General features: G+C 35.9%; 1 protein-coding gene across 1 annotated transcript in view; it reads right to left on the bottom strand.

Annotated features, from left to right (window-relative positions):
- Positions 1-12,712, bottom strand: part of SIM1 (SIM bHLH transcription factor 1) — a 93,534-nt gene that overhangs the window by 55,285 nt on the left and 25,537 nt on the right. Inside the window, exons 2-5 of the mRNA XM_063441311.1 lie at positions 3,187-3,269; positions 1,514-1,603; positions 735-843; positions 416-501 (exon numbers count right to left, since the gene is read on the bottom strand). Coding sequence (XP_063297381.1) covers positions 416-501; positions 735-843; positions 1,514-1,603; positions 3,187-3,269 — 368 coding nt within the window. The remainder of the gene's footprint in view (positions 1-415; positions 502-734; positions 844-1,513; positions 1,604-3,186; positions 3,270-12,712) is intronic.

The following is a 12,712-nucleotide window of genomic DNA, read 5'->3' as shown; positions in this document are numbered from 1 at the left end:
GGATTGTTTCAGAAGCCTATTTGCACAGTCTGCACTATATATATGCACAGTCTGCACTATATATATATATATATATATATATATAGTGCAGACTGTGCAAATAGGCTATAGTCTGCACTATATATATATATATATATATATATATATATATATATATATAGTGCAGACTGTGCAAATAGGCTTCTGAAACAATCCAGCACAAATTAGCCAGGTGCGAGATGTTAGCAGGAACACCATACACTGAGAGGCAGTAATGGAGAGGCAGTAATATAATGGATATGTAGGATAAATATGTAGGCTATATATATATATATATATACGAAAGATATGTAGAAAAGATATGTAAGATAGATAGATAGATAGATAGATAGAGACACTGATGTTTCTAAAGACTTTTCCAAAAGGTAAAACTTACCTTATACCCACCACACGTCAGACCTGCATTCCTCTTTGCTAGAACACATTTCATCCTCAGAAAGAAAGATCGTTCAATTTCATATTCTGTAAAAGAACATTTCCATTAGTATAGCTCCTTGCAGCGTTTAATCTCTGGCTCCACAGATCAATGCTGAAGGGCATTATAAGACTCAAAGGGTGACATTTATAAAAAGCCACTCCGAGCTTATTGCTAAAAATTTAGCAATAAACATCATAATGATGCATAAATGCACAATAATTGCTCGTTATAAATATGACCTGATGAGTCTCCACAAAGAGATAAATGCTTGCTTTACCCTGAACAAAATGAGAATGGTAAGGCTGGTGGGCCGTTAACACTGCAGTCATCTCATCATGGTCAGCTGGGTGAATATATTCAAATATGCTATTACCGGTCAGCTCTACCTGTGATTTAAAAAAATAAATAAAATAGAAATATTACAATAAGCAAAAGTAATATTTATTCATAAAAATGGGTATTTTATCTATAGGGCATAATAAAATAATAATGACGTCAAAATTCACCTTGTATATAATCTTCAATATTCCAAACATATATTTAATAATAAGATATATTAAATATTGTACCATTATATATTTTTGAACATTTCTTATATAGTGAACCTATCCTGGGTGAATTACAAAGGGTTGCATAATTGTTTGAACAAGACAATCATCAATTTTTCAATAACAATTTGTTTGTCACAACATATTTGTTTTTGTTTTACGCATTTATTGAAAACAATAAAAAATTCGGAACTCATAAGGAATAATATATGATAGATAAAGAATAACTGGGTGGGCTATGGACAGCTCACAGAGAACAAACAAAACAATTTCTTAAATCATTATGAACCTTACAGGTTATCTGGATATATTTACATTTAGATAAAGAAGAATGGGTCACGTAGTACATAACGGAAGACGTAATGAATATATGTGGACACCTTGCAGGTGGGGAGCTCTGTCTCTCTGTTATCCAGTCTGCTAATAATTATCAAACCTCCATGCATTTTGTTATTCACACCTCCTTGGGTGAGTAATTGTACATGCACAAACAATCAGACAAGCCTACCTGTGATAAGCCAAGATGAACTGAAGCGGTTTCTGAGATATACATGATTTTCCCATCAGGGGCCACCACGAAGATGAAACCATCCAAGGTCTGAGTAGAAAAAGTAGAAGAAGTACACTAAGCTTTAAAATCAGCTAACATTTATCTGTATACCCATAGTGAAGCAATTTAAATAAGATTTACATTTTGAAATCACTTGGGTGGCCAGATGTCCCTTCACCTCAACTTTAAACATCTCATTGTTGAATCAAGCATGATCTTAAGCAGGGAGTGCTGTATAGGGAAAGTATTTAATCTTTCATTGTTCAACAAAACACAGCTTATCACCTATAAATACTGTGATGTGATATGTCTCTCCCAGCAGGGATAGTGGTGTTAAGCTCGCACAACGCAGAAATCGACTTTACAGAGCAGTCTGTCTCTTATTTCAGTGATGGCTGATAAACAGTTCAGACAAGTAACAACAGGGGACTACATTTCTATTTGCCTAAACATAGGGCAAAAAAAAATAATTCTTTATCAAAATCATCCCTTATGTTTTACTACTCAGATGGGGAGAGTCTAAGGAAATTGAAAGTTGGATTTACTCAGGTAGCGCTATGATGAAAATGATTATTTAAAATAAATAATACTTTGCGCTCTAAGTGCCTATTTTATATTATGGAATTCAGGCTTCATATCAACATTGTCAAAATAAAAGAAAAACAGTAGCAGGCAGAAAGACAAATGGACAGGCAGACAGAAAAAGAAAAGAAAAAAGACAGGAAGATCCAGATACAGAAACAAAGAGAAAAATACACAGTTACAGACAGACAGGAGGAATGAGAGAAAAGAAAAGAAAAAGAAAAGAAAAGAAAAAAAGGAAAGGAAAGGAAAAGGGAGAAAGAGAAAAGGAAAGGAAAGAAAGAGAAAAGGAAAGAAAGAGAAAAGGAAAGAAAGAGGAAAGGAAAGAAAAGGAAAGGAAAGAAAGGCAAAAGGAAAGGAATGAAGAGAGAAAGAAAGAAAGAGAAAGAAAGAAAGAGAAAGAAAGAAAGAAAGAAAGATATATGAAAGATATATGAAAGATATATGAAAGATATATGAAAGATAGACAGTCGTTGTGTTTATGGTTATAACATAAGTATAAATAAAAGTAATAATCATTGAAATAGTGAGATCTCAGCAGCTGATCGCTGACTTAAAAAACTTAAGACAAAATACAAGAACCAGGAAAGCTCTCCAATTTAAAGATGTGTTATGTCAAATATATTTTTTAACTGTTCTAGCTCAGTCTGTATATTGCAAATTGCTCTTCCATTTTTTCAACTCTCAGTTTACTGTATAAGCCCCTTTGCATTTGTAATTAGATAAAAAAATATCTACCAAAAACATACAGGCAGTATGAGTAAAACAGACAAAAGGTGAAAGAAAGGCGTTTTACACATTGATGTTTACACACATTCCTTGCAAAGGTGCTTCATACACAGATCTCAAAGAAATTAGCAATTTACAGTGACACTGGACTGTTTAAAGGCAATAAATGGCAAGTATGCTTTTTTTCCCAAAGCCTGTGTGGTGTTCTTGAAAACTGTAAAGATTACCAGTTTTACAGGTGGGTAATTAAAGGTTCACTGAAAGGTCTGCATTTTTTAATCATTAATAGGAAGTTGTCTTTTTTTAACAAAATGTATTACCTGTAGAAGATGTGATCCAAGCTCTCTACCAACATTATCCAAGGAGCTGGGACGTGTTGTATGACCCCAAGCTTCTCCTAGACCTGTTTAGATATACAGAAATAAAGAGTGATGAGAAGACTGGGGACCAGTTCCCAGACCAAAGCATCGTCTGTCGCATTACTTATTGCATTTTCAAAAGATCAGGATTTGTCAAACGACAGCTGAATGAATACAGAAGGGCACTTGGTAGGATTATATACTAAAAGTGTTAATTGTTGGGAATTCAAAGTGAATTTCGAATTTGAAAAAGTAGCTGTACTAAAAACAAAGTCATTTCCAAACTAGCTGTACTGAAAACAAAGCTGACTTGGGGAATATTTTCAATTCATGCATTGTAGCCAAAAAAATATGAAATTCAAAGTGAATTAACTTAAACGATTATTCCCTAAACTTTGAACTTTAGAGAATTAAGTCCGAAACTGTAAAATTTAAGCCTGAAATAGTCAAGTTATAGCTACAAGCCAGTTACAGATATTTTTTCAGAGCACCTATTTGTAACCAAACTTTGCAATTCGAATTTGATTCGCTCAAATTCAGAGTTTAGTAAATAACCCTGTGGGAATTCACTACAATTCCCACACTGTAGAATGGTTAGTCATTAAACAATATTAGGGTTCTATAAAGAACTGAAAACATTTGAAAGAAGACATCCATAGAATAGCTATTTGTGATCAGAATATCTTAAAGGGACACTATAGTCACCAAAACAACTTTAGCTTAATGAAGTCATTTTGGTGTATAGATCATGCCACTGCAGTCTCACTGCTCTATTCACTGCCATGAGTTAAATCACTTTGTTTATACTGTCCAGGTTACACCTCCCTGCATGGGACTTACACAGCCTTCCTAAACACTTTCGGTAAAGAGTCATCTAATGTTTATCGCAGAGTCTGTTTAATTGAGGATTTCTTATCTCCTGATGTGCCCATAGCTTGCTAAACCCTGCAGGAGCCTCCTCATTGTAATTCAATTTCAATTTACAGAGCAGGAGATAAAAACTTTAAAGTCAAGTTAACTGATTGAATGTGAAACCATTTTATTTCCATGCAGATTGTGCCAGTCACAGCCAGGGGAGGTGTGGCTAGGACTGCATGAACAGAAACAAAAGTGATTAAACTGCCAAATGGCAGAGAATTGAGCTGTGAGACTGCAGGAGCATGATCTATACACCAAAACTGCTTCACTTAGCTAAAGTTGTCTCCAACTCAGATTTTTCCAACTTGGCTATTAAATAAACTCCCTTTGGTAAATAAACCTGTATGTGAATTGTGATTATATGATATATGGTTTCTTCTGTTCACGTAATCTGTGAACCAAATGCTACAAGAATGCACCCATCAGTGTACCACAAAATATAATATTTATATTATGTAGATATTTTGCAGTACACTGCAAATATATTCGGGGCCAATACAAACCATTGTGTAGAAATCTATTCACAAACTGGACTTTACATAGGACACGAGGTCATGAGTTTAGACTGGAAGAAAGAAGATTTTGTCTAAGGCAAAGGCAAGATTTTTTTTTTACTGTAAGAACAATCAGGATGTGGAATTCTCTGCCTGAAGAAGTGGTTTTATCAGAGTCCATACAGATGTTCAAACAGCAACTGCAACTGCATACTTGCAAAAACAGAATATTCAAGAATATAATCTTTCAATGTAGGGTAATAACTGCTTGATCCAAGGATAAATCTGACTGCCATTCTGGGGTCAAGAAGGAATTTATTTCCTAGTTTGTTGCAAAATTGGAAGTGCTTCAAACTGGGTTTTTTTGCCTTCTTTTGGATCAACAGTCTCTTTTCAGCTATTTAACTATGTAACTGGTATGTGCACATTCGCATCATTTTGGCTTGTCTGGATAATTATTCCTGAAATTATCGCATATACAAAATTTGTTCAATCTGAAAGCCTGCATGAACGACACTTGATTCGCCTAAAAAATAATTTTTCAGCTAAACCAATTTTATGTGTTTAATGTATTGATATCTAATTGTATTGACATAAGAAAAGTTTATTTAATGTATGTACTTTTATGATAGCAGTGTTTTACTTTGATTATTAAAAGGTTACAGTTGGGCAAGATGTTTTCAACACTTTTCTATGGAGAACCTCACACAACTCATTGCCACATAATATCTTGAGTCTGAAAAGAAATTAATTTTGTAGAATCGAACCTGTTTAATACCAGTGTAGAGGAAGGCCTGATACAAACATCTCTGGAGATCATAGGGTTAAACAATTAACATTATAGATATTCTTGACTTAATATTCACCCAACAGACAATTTATAATGTTGCCATTGGGCAGTAATAAGTAAGATTTTGTATCATTTTCACACTATAGTTAATCGCCCACTATGTTCCTGAAACAGTTAACAGGGTTTGTACAGTAGCCAACAGTGGTTATGGGAATAGAGCTTTGAGCATTCTTTTAACCCTTTCAGTGCATTCCAGGCACCTCTAAATCTTCTGATATACATACTGAGGGGATTAAATCCCATGCTTACGCTTTGGACACTCTGATTCCATTATATTTCTCTGCTTTTAGATAAATGCATAGTTTGAAGGACTGGGATTAGTCTGCAGATCACATTGACTAGGAATATGCTCATTGGTGCTGATACAAATACCAATATCACATTGACTCCATAAACACAAGGCTATTGCTTCGCTGTCCTGCTACATTATGCTTTAATATAAAGATCAGTACAAGACTAGCACAAGAATACATTGCAGAGCATTCTGTGTGCTCGCCCCCTCCTCCTCTCTATCCCGGTGACCTCCTCTGACCAGACTCACACAGGGTTTTAGCCTGCACAGATTCCCACTATCCATTATCCAAACACACTTCTTTTCACGCTGCCATCTGGCCTATACCATGGCTAGCTTTATCTCCCAGTCTTTATTATCCATAGTTCATCTACAGTTCCAGATTTTCACATTTTTCACGTTTTGTTTCTGTGTGGATATTGGGATGTTCAATTGGACCACCTATACTGATGTCCTTAACAAATTTGTACAATCAATTTTCCCAAGAAAAACAAAAGTTTGTGTTTAAAATGTTTAAATCTAAATTGATATATATATATATATATATATATATACACAAATAAGTAATATGAAAAGGTTTATATTCTTCACAAATAAATGACACTGACATTATACAGAGAAAAAATAGATTGAACTAAATCACTAGACTGCATTACACAATGTGATAAGTAAGTATTATCCATTACAAGGCTAGCACTGTAACTGTTAAAAACATAAAAACATACAAACAGAATTATTTTCTGTTCCAAAGATAACACTGAATATAATGTGCGGGGAGGGTAGTTGTTTATTAATCCTAGGTGAGAACTTAATTAACTCTGATCATTAAGACAGGAAATAAACTTACAGTTTACAGTTAATAAATAACCTTCTCACATTACACTTTAACAAGAGATCTGGTTTGTCCCTAATCAATTCTTCATGCAGAGATGGTCTGCAATTATGCAATTAATAGTTAAAACGAATTATTTAAATTTGGGGTACAGCGTTTAACCCTTTCTGTCATTAGCTTTCAGCCACATCTGTCAGTGAAAGGGTTAAGTGCACATCTGTATCCGTACATAAAATTCTCTCTCTTTCTCTGCAAAAGTCTGCATATACTTAACTTTTTCCTTTTATGCTGTTTTTATACTGTTTTTTTATTTTTTTTGTTGCACTTGACCTACCGCAGCAGATTGTGTAAATCCTTTGATTAACTCTATTTAAAATAAATGGAAAATCACTACCCTTTTCATCGGGATTACAGTGGAAATGAGATCTAAAGATTCCCTTGTAATTTGGAGAGGCTAGGGTAATAATGGGCTCCAAACAGAAGCTAGTAGCTAATTGAGGGAAAGAATAACTAACCTAGTGGCAAAGAATTTTCCCAGCCATGGTGTACAAAAGCAGAGCGGCAGTGAGGCTTCCAATGCTCTGTGACACATTTAAAAAATATATACTTATATATATATATATATATATATATATATATATATATGTAACCTACATAAAAGATGGATAGATAGATAGATATGTACCATAGCAGCTCTTGCCTTAAAGATCTCCCCTTAACCCTTACATTAACTTAAAACACTGTTCTACAAATTAACTCTTGCACAGCCCTTACATGCTTTTCTACAAATTAACCCTTACAGAAACCTAAACACACTATACATTAGCCTCTACATTACTCTAACACACTATACTACATATTAACCACTACATTACCCTAAAACACACTGCAATACAAATTAACTCCTACATTACCCTAACACACTATTCTACACATTAACCCATATATTACCCTAACACACTACACAACAGTACATATTAACGCCTACATTACCCTAAAACGCTATACTATATAGTAACCTCTACATTGATACGATCACTAAACAGTAACCCCTACATTAAACATTAATTGCTGCACTACAAGAAAAACAAACATTAACCTGCGGAGTACCCTAACACTAATCATTAACAATAATATGTCTTAACACGCTCAGTAACCTGAAAATATCATGTAATATAACATTCAACTTTCAGTTTATTATATCTCCAAAACTGCTTGATCACATTATTTTCACTGTCTGTTATGTATTGCATTCACACCCATGCACACACACATAAATACACACACACAGTCCAATCAGACACATGTAAGTTTAATTTGGAGTAAATGGAGCAGCAGTCTCCCAGTTCCTATGCAATGCTAGTATTTGAGAAATCTATTTCCATCTTAACACACCTTGACCCCTGGATTACCTCAATAGACTAGCTTCCTGGTATTTGTAATTTCCTGAAAATGAGATTTCGATTTCTAAAACAAGAAACCAATTAGTAACCAAATGAGGCGGAGCAGATCCTCCACAATTGCCCTAATCCCAGAGGCATCATTTAGAGCAGTAGAGGGAGGATGGATGATGAGCAGTGTACAGCCAAGGGCTCAAGGCTCATCCCTTGTGCTCTGTGCTGCAGTACAAATTGATCATTCTACTTCACAATGAATTCCTTACTAGGAACAATATGGATTTCATCTCTAGTTACATACTCTTATAAGCCAATTCATTAGCACCTCATCCAAAGGATATTTCCATAGCAATATGGCTGTAAACAGGGCGCACAGCAAGGTCTGTACACAATTACACAGTATATATACGTTCTTATATATACTATACATACATACACATAGCAATAAAATGGTTATATATTTTTATGCACACACACGCACGTGCATAGGAACACTCATACACTTTTTGAACACAAAAAAAAAATATAGACATTAATAATTGTTTGGATTAATTTGTATTTTTATCATTGTGCCAATATTAATGGGCAGAGAACACAGCTCTGTCATTGTGAAATAGTGGTGTGAGATTCCGGGGCGACAAATAGCCAATCTGTCTCTAGCCCAATACATTGAAGCAACACTGAAGAATCCACAGGTTCAATATGATAGGTATATATATATATATATATATATATATATATATATATAGTCTCATCCTCTCATTCTTCAGGCCCAGCTCCTCTTGCTGGCTTGACAGATTTCAAGGGCTCTTTGAACATTGAGGGCTTATCACAACTCTCTCTGAACCTCCTTTGGGACTCATGGGCCCCTCGCACCAGACGCAAATATATCAGTGCTTGGAAGAAATGGTGCCGCTAGTATCTTTAACTTAAAGCTCCGGTCAGTTTGATTTTAAAAATGTTGTCTCAACTTTTTCGGTCCCGGATCTTGGGCTTTTCGAAGCCGATGCCTTTGTTTTTTCACGTGCTGGAGTCAACTTAATGGTGTCTTGTCATACAAAGTCCAACATATCTCTTTTCTTTCCTTACTAGCCTAAACTTTGAGTTGTAGTTTGTTTGTCTCACTATCTGGACATGACTACGCCTATACAGTCTCCTTCTATTAGCCAATCTTTGATATCCTAAGTGCTTCCATTTACTCCTGTCTTAGCCTCTACTTCGGCACATTGGATCCGTTGGCTATTTTTGTTGACATGTGTTGTCCCTTGTTTGGGGTCGCATCGGAATCGGGTGCTGCGGCACTAGGAGTTAGTCTCTATGATATTCTACGTTGGGGTGGTTGGTCTTAAGAGTCGACCTTTCTGGCTGTTTATTTTCTCTCTATTTCTCACCCTGCATTTTCTTAACTTTCTCAGCATTAAAAATGCAATGCCTATCTTAAAATTATAGATTATTACGAGCCTTTCCTCCCTCCCTTTCATCCTTTATGGAACCTTCCCTCCTTACTTTCTCTCATTTGTTTTTTCCTTTAGAGATTGTTCATTTTATGGATATGTCCTTTTCATTGTATTGGGCGTTATTACTTGCCAGCTATTGATGTATATTTATTGGCTTTCCTGAGTTGCATATTTTTTGATAATGGCATTAATATTGTTTGTAGTTTGAGTATCAGTCTATTTCCCGGTTATGTTCACGATTTTTCTGTTCTTCGAGTGTATTGCGCCCGTGACCTGTGTTTCTCTTCTGGTTGTTCGATTTCCATTGTTGTTTAACTTGATCCTGTTTGTTGGGTTGCATTGGACTTGTTTTTTCCATCAAAGAAAGAAGAAATCTGTGGGAGGGACTGGCATTTATATACCTTGTATTTCTGTTTTTCTGTTGGTTGTTTGGTTTATTATTTGCTGCTATTGGAGATTTCAGTAAAGGAAGTATGCAAAATATTCTCCTCCTGTCATTAGTAAAATTCAGAATATTTAATACCAAGGCTTGAAATAATCTACAAAGATTTGAGCAAAATAGGAGATGAACTAATAAAAAAAAATTGTGAGCTGCCCCAATATTCTTACTATATGAAAGTAATTAAGAATAACTATCAATCTCTTGACACAAAGTCTGTTCAGGGAGAATAACCCTATGGTGGGTTTTAACATAAATCAATCACTATCTTCATCCATTTTTGGCAGATAGAACTTTTTTTTAACTGCTGCTGAATTAAACCACGTAAAAGCAGCCTCCATCCTCTGATATATTAGCTGTTGATTTGATTCTTCGGAATTTGCTCCCATCGTTTTATACCAATGTCTAGCTATAACTACTTTTGTAAATAACTCCCTTTAGTAAATAATCCTAAAAGTAGAGTTATGCTCTAGCAAGTCCAGCTTCTGATTTTATTAGGCAGAATGATTGACTCACTGATTGACACAATTAAGTCTGCATATGTCAAAACTACTGTGTTTGCTGAGCAAACAAGTAATTTGCATAAATATAGACCAAAACTGGAAATTTGAAGGAAAGAAATCTCATGTAATTTTAGTTGAAATCAGCATATACTAAATTTAAAGGGATCCTATAGTAGAATGGGGTGACAAACAAAGTCATTTTCCTGGCACCATAGGGTTAATAGGTCCCTTCCCCACCCCTCCCTTCCACAGGGCTGAAGGGGTTAAAACCCCTTCAGCCATTTACCTGAATCCAGCGCCGATATCCCTCAGTGCTGGGTCAGGCTCCGCCCACGCTGACGTCGGCAGGTGGAGACCTAATGCGCATGCGCAGGAATGGCCGTGAAGACGTCCAGCGCCAGATAACTGGCCAAAAGTCTGTTTGCATTCTGGAAGCCCTCTAGTGGCTGTCTGGTAGACAGCCACAGAAGGCAGACTTAGAGCTGCGAAGTAAACATTGCAGTTCTTTGGAACTTCAATGTTTTACATTGCAGCACTAAGTGCAAAAGGGTCACAGCACCCATACTACTTCAATTAGCTGAAGTGGTCTGGGTGCTTACAGTGTCCCTTTAAGGAAGCCGGAGTCTTAAAGTGGTTTCATAAAACTGCCTAGGTATGGTTGCTAGGAAATTATTAGGAAGTCGATATGTTTTGTACTTTGCAGGCTATGGATACATAACGGCATTTGTGGCTCCAATGTGCTGCATTGAAAATCTATACAGTTATTCGCTAAAGTGAGAACTCAAAGTGAATGAATGAAATGGTCACCTGAGCATGTGTAGGCTAGCTGTAGGTGGCATATCATTTACTTGTAAAAAAAAAAAAAATTAATTGTAAACTATACGTGCACATGCATGTCAAGTTACCACCACGGACTACTACACAGTTGTATAGTAATTTTTTGTTCATATTATTACTTGTTGCCCATGTAGGCACTATATTTGTTTGACTGGCAATGTATTCATCAATGATTTAAAGTATACCTATCATTATATAGCATAGAAAATAATCTTTGATTTTTTTTTTTGGTAGCGTTACTGTGCTAAAAACGGTATACATTTTCTTAAAATGTTATTTAAGGATATTTTCACTTCCCCATCTGTTGATAAATAATGTCCATAGAGTGCTATGCCACCTACAGAACTCTCCTTCTGTTAGATCTATTGCTCCTATCACAGTATCTATATATTGTAGTTGCTGTGATTTTTCTGCCAGTGAATACATTGATATATATGGAATATAGTAATAAGATAACAAGTGTCACTGCATACTGTTGCAGGTTTACTAGCCATAAAAGCAATGTCTTATAAGAGCAATACCTGGAGACTGTTCCAGTGTAGGTGCTGGACAGGACACATGCATGATGTGGGGTTGGCGTTAACATTAGTAAGCCTGTGTGATGGCAGTGCTGTCAGCACTTGAAAGAACTAAAGTAGTTAAAAGCTGAACTGAATATAAATGTATAATTTATCAATATGATAAATTATATACTGATTGCTTAAGGGGCTGCTTGCAGTTCAAGTAAACCTGTCATGACAGATTTATTTGACTGAGAATGTGTGCACATGCATGATGTGTGTGTGCAAGATCTATAAATCTTGCTTTGCAGTGAATGTACCATTAGCGAAGTGATCTAGGCAGTTTGAGAGGGACATTCCATTTTATTTTTATTCTGCCTTCATTTCTTTCAACATGCTACCTGCAGAATGTTTTACTTTATGTTTTCCAAAATATAGGGATCAACTTCTTAAACAGCAAGCTGTGAAGACTTGAGAAATGCCATGCCACATTTAGGCTAGATTAACAGTATTAGCTTGGTGCTATAGCATTTAAAGTAGGGATACACCGACATTTCGGCTGGGGGTCAAATCTGCAGAAAATCGGGAGGACGCCCGGCGGATTGCCCTGTGTGCCGCCGGGTGCAAGACCCCTCCCATCTGCCCACAAGAGCCAGCACAGTCCTGTTTCGGTCCAGAATTTTAATTTCAGTGCATCACTAATTAAAGTGTATTTGTCATAGTACATGCAAGTTTATTAAATGTAATCTCTACTTATAGAAGAAATGCTAGAAATTGGAATTGAGAAAAAAGTCGATTACGAAATAGGTCCTTCCCTCCCCTGTCAATCTAGTAGACCTCAGTGCCAAAGAATGAGCTAAAAGAGAAACCAGGAAAACCCTCTTACAGGTGGACCATGTGTTCCCTGCCATAACAGTTGCAGTGCTAGTACCATACTTGCTAAGGTTACACCAGAGCCAGCTCCTTTA

This window comes from Pelobates fuscus, chromosome 2 (assembly GCF_036172605.1).
Source record: "Pelobates fuscus isolate aPelFus1 chromosome 2, aPelFus1.pri, whole genome shotgun sequence".
Taxonomy (NCBI): domain Eukaryota; kingdom Metazoa; phylum Chordata; class Amphibia; order Anura; family Pelobatidae; genus Pelobates; species Pelobates fuscus.
This window is presented reverse-complemented; position numbering and strand designations above follow the sequence as displayed.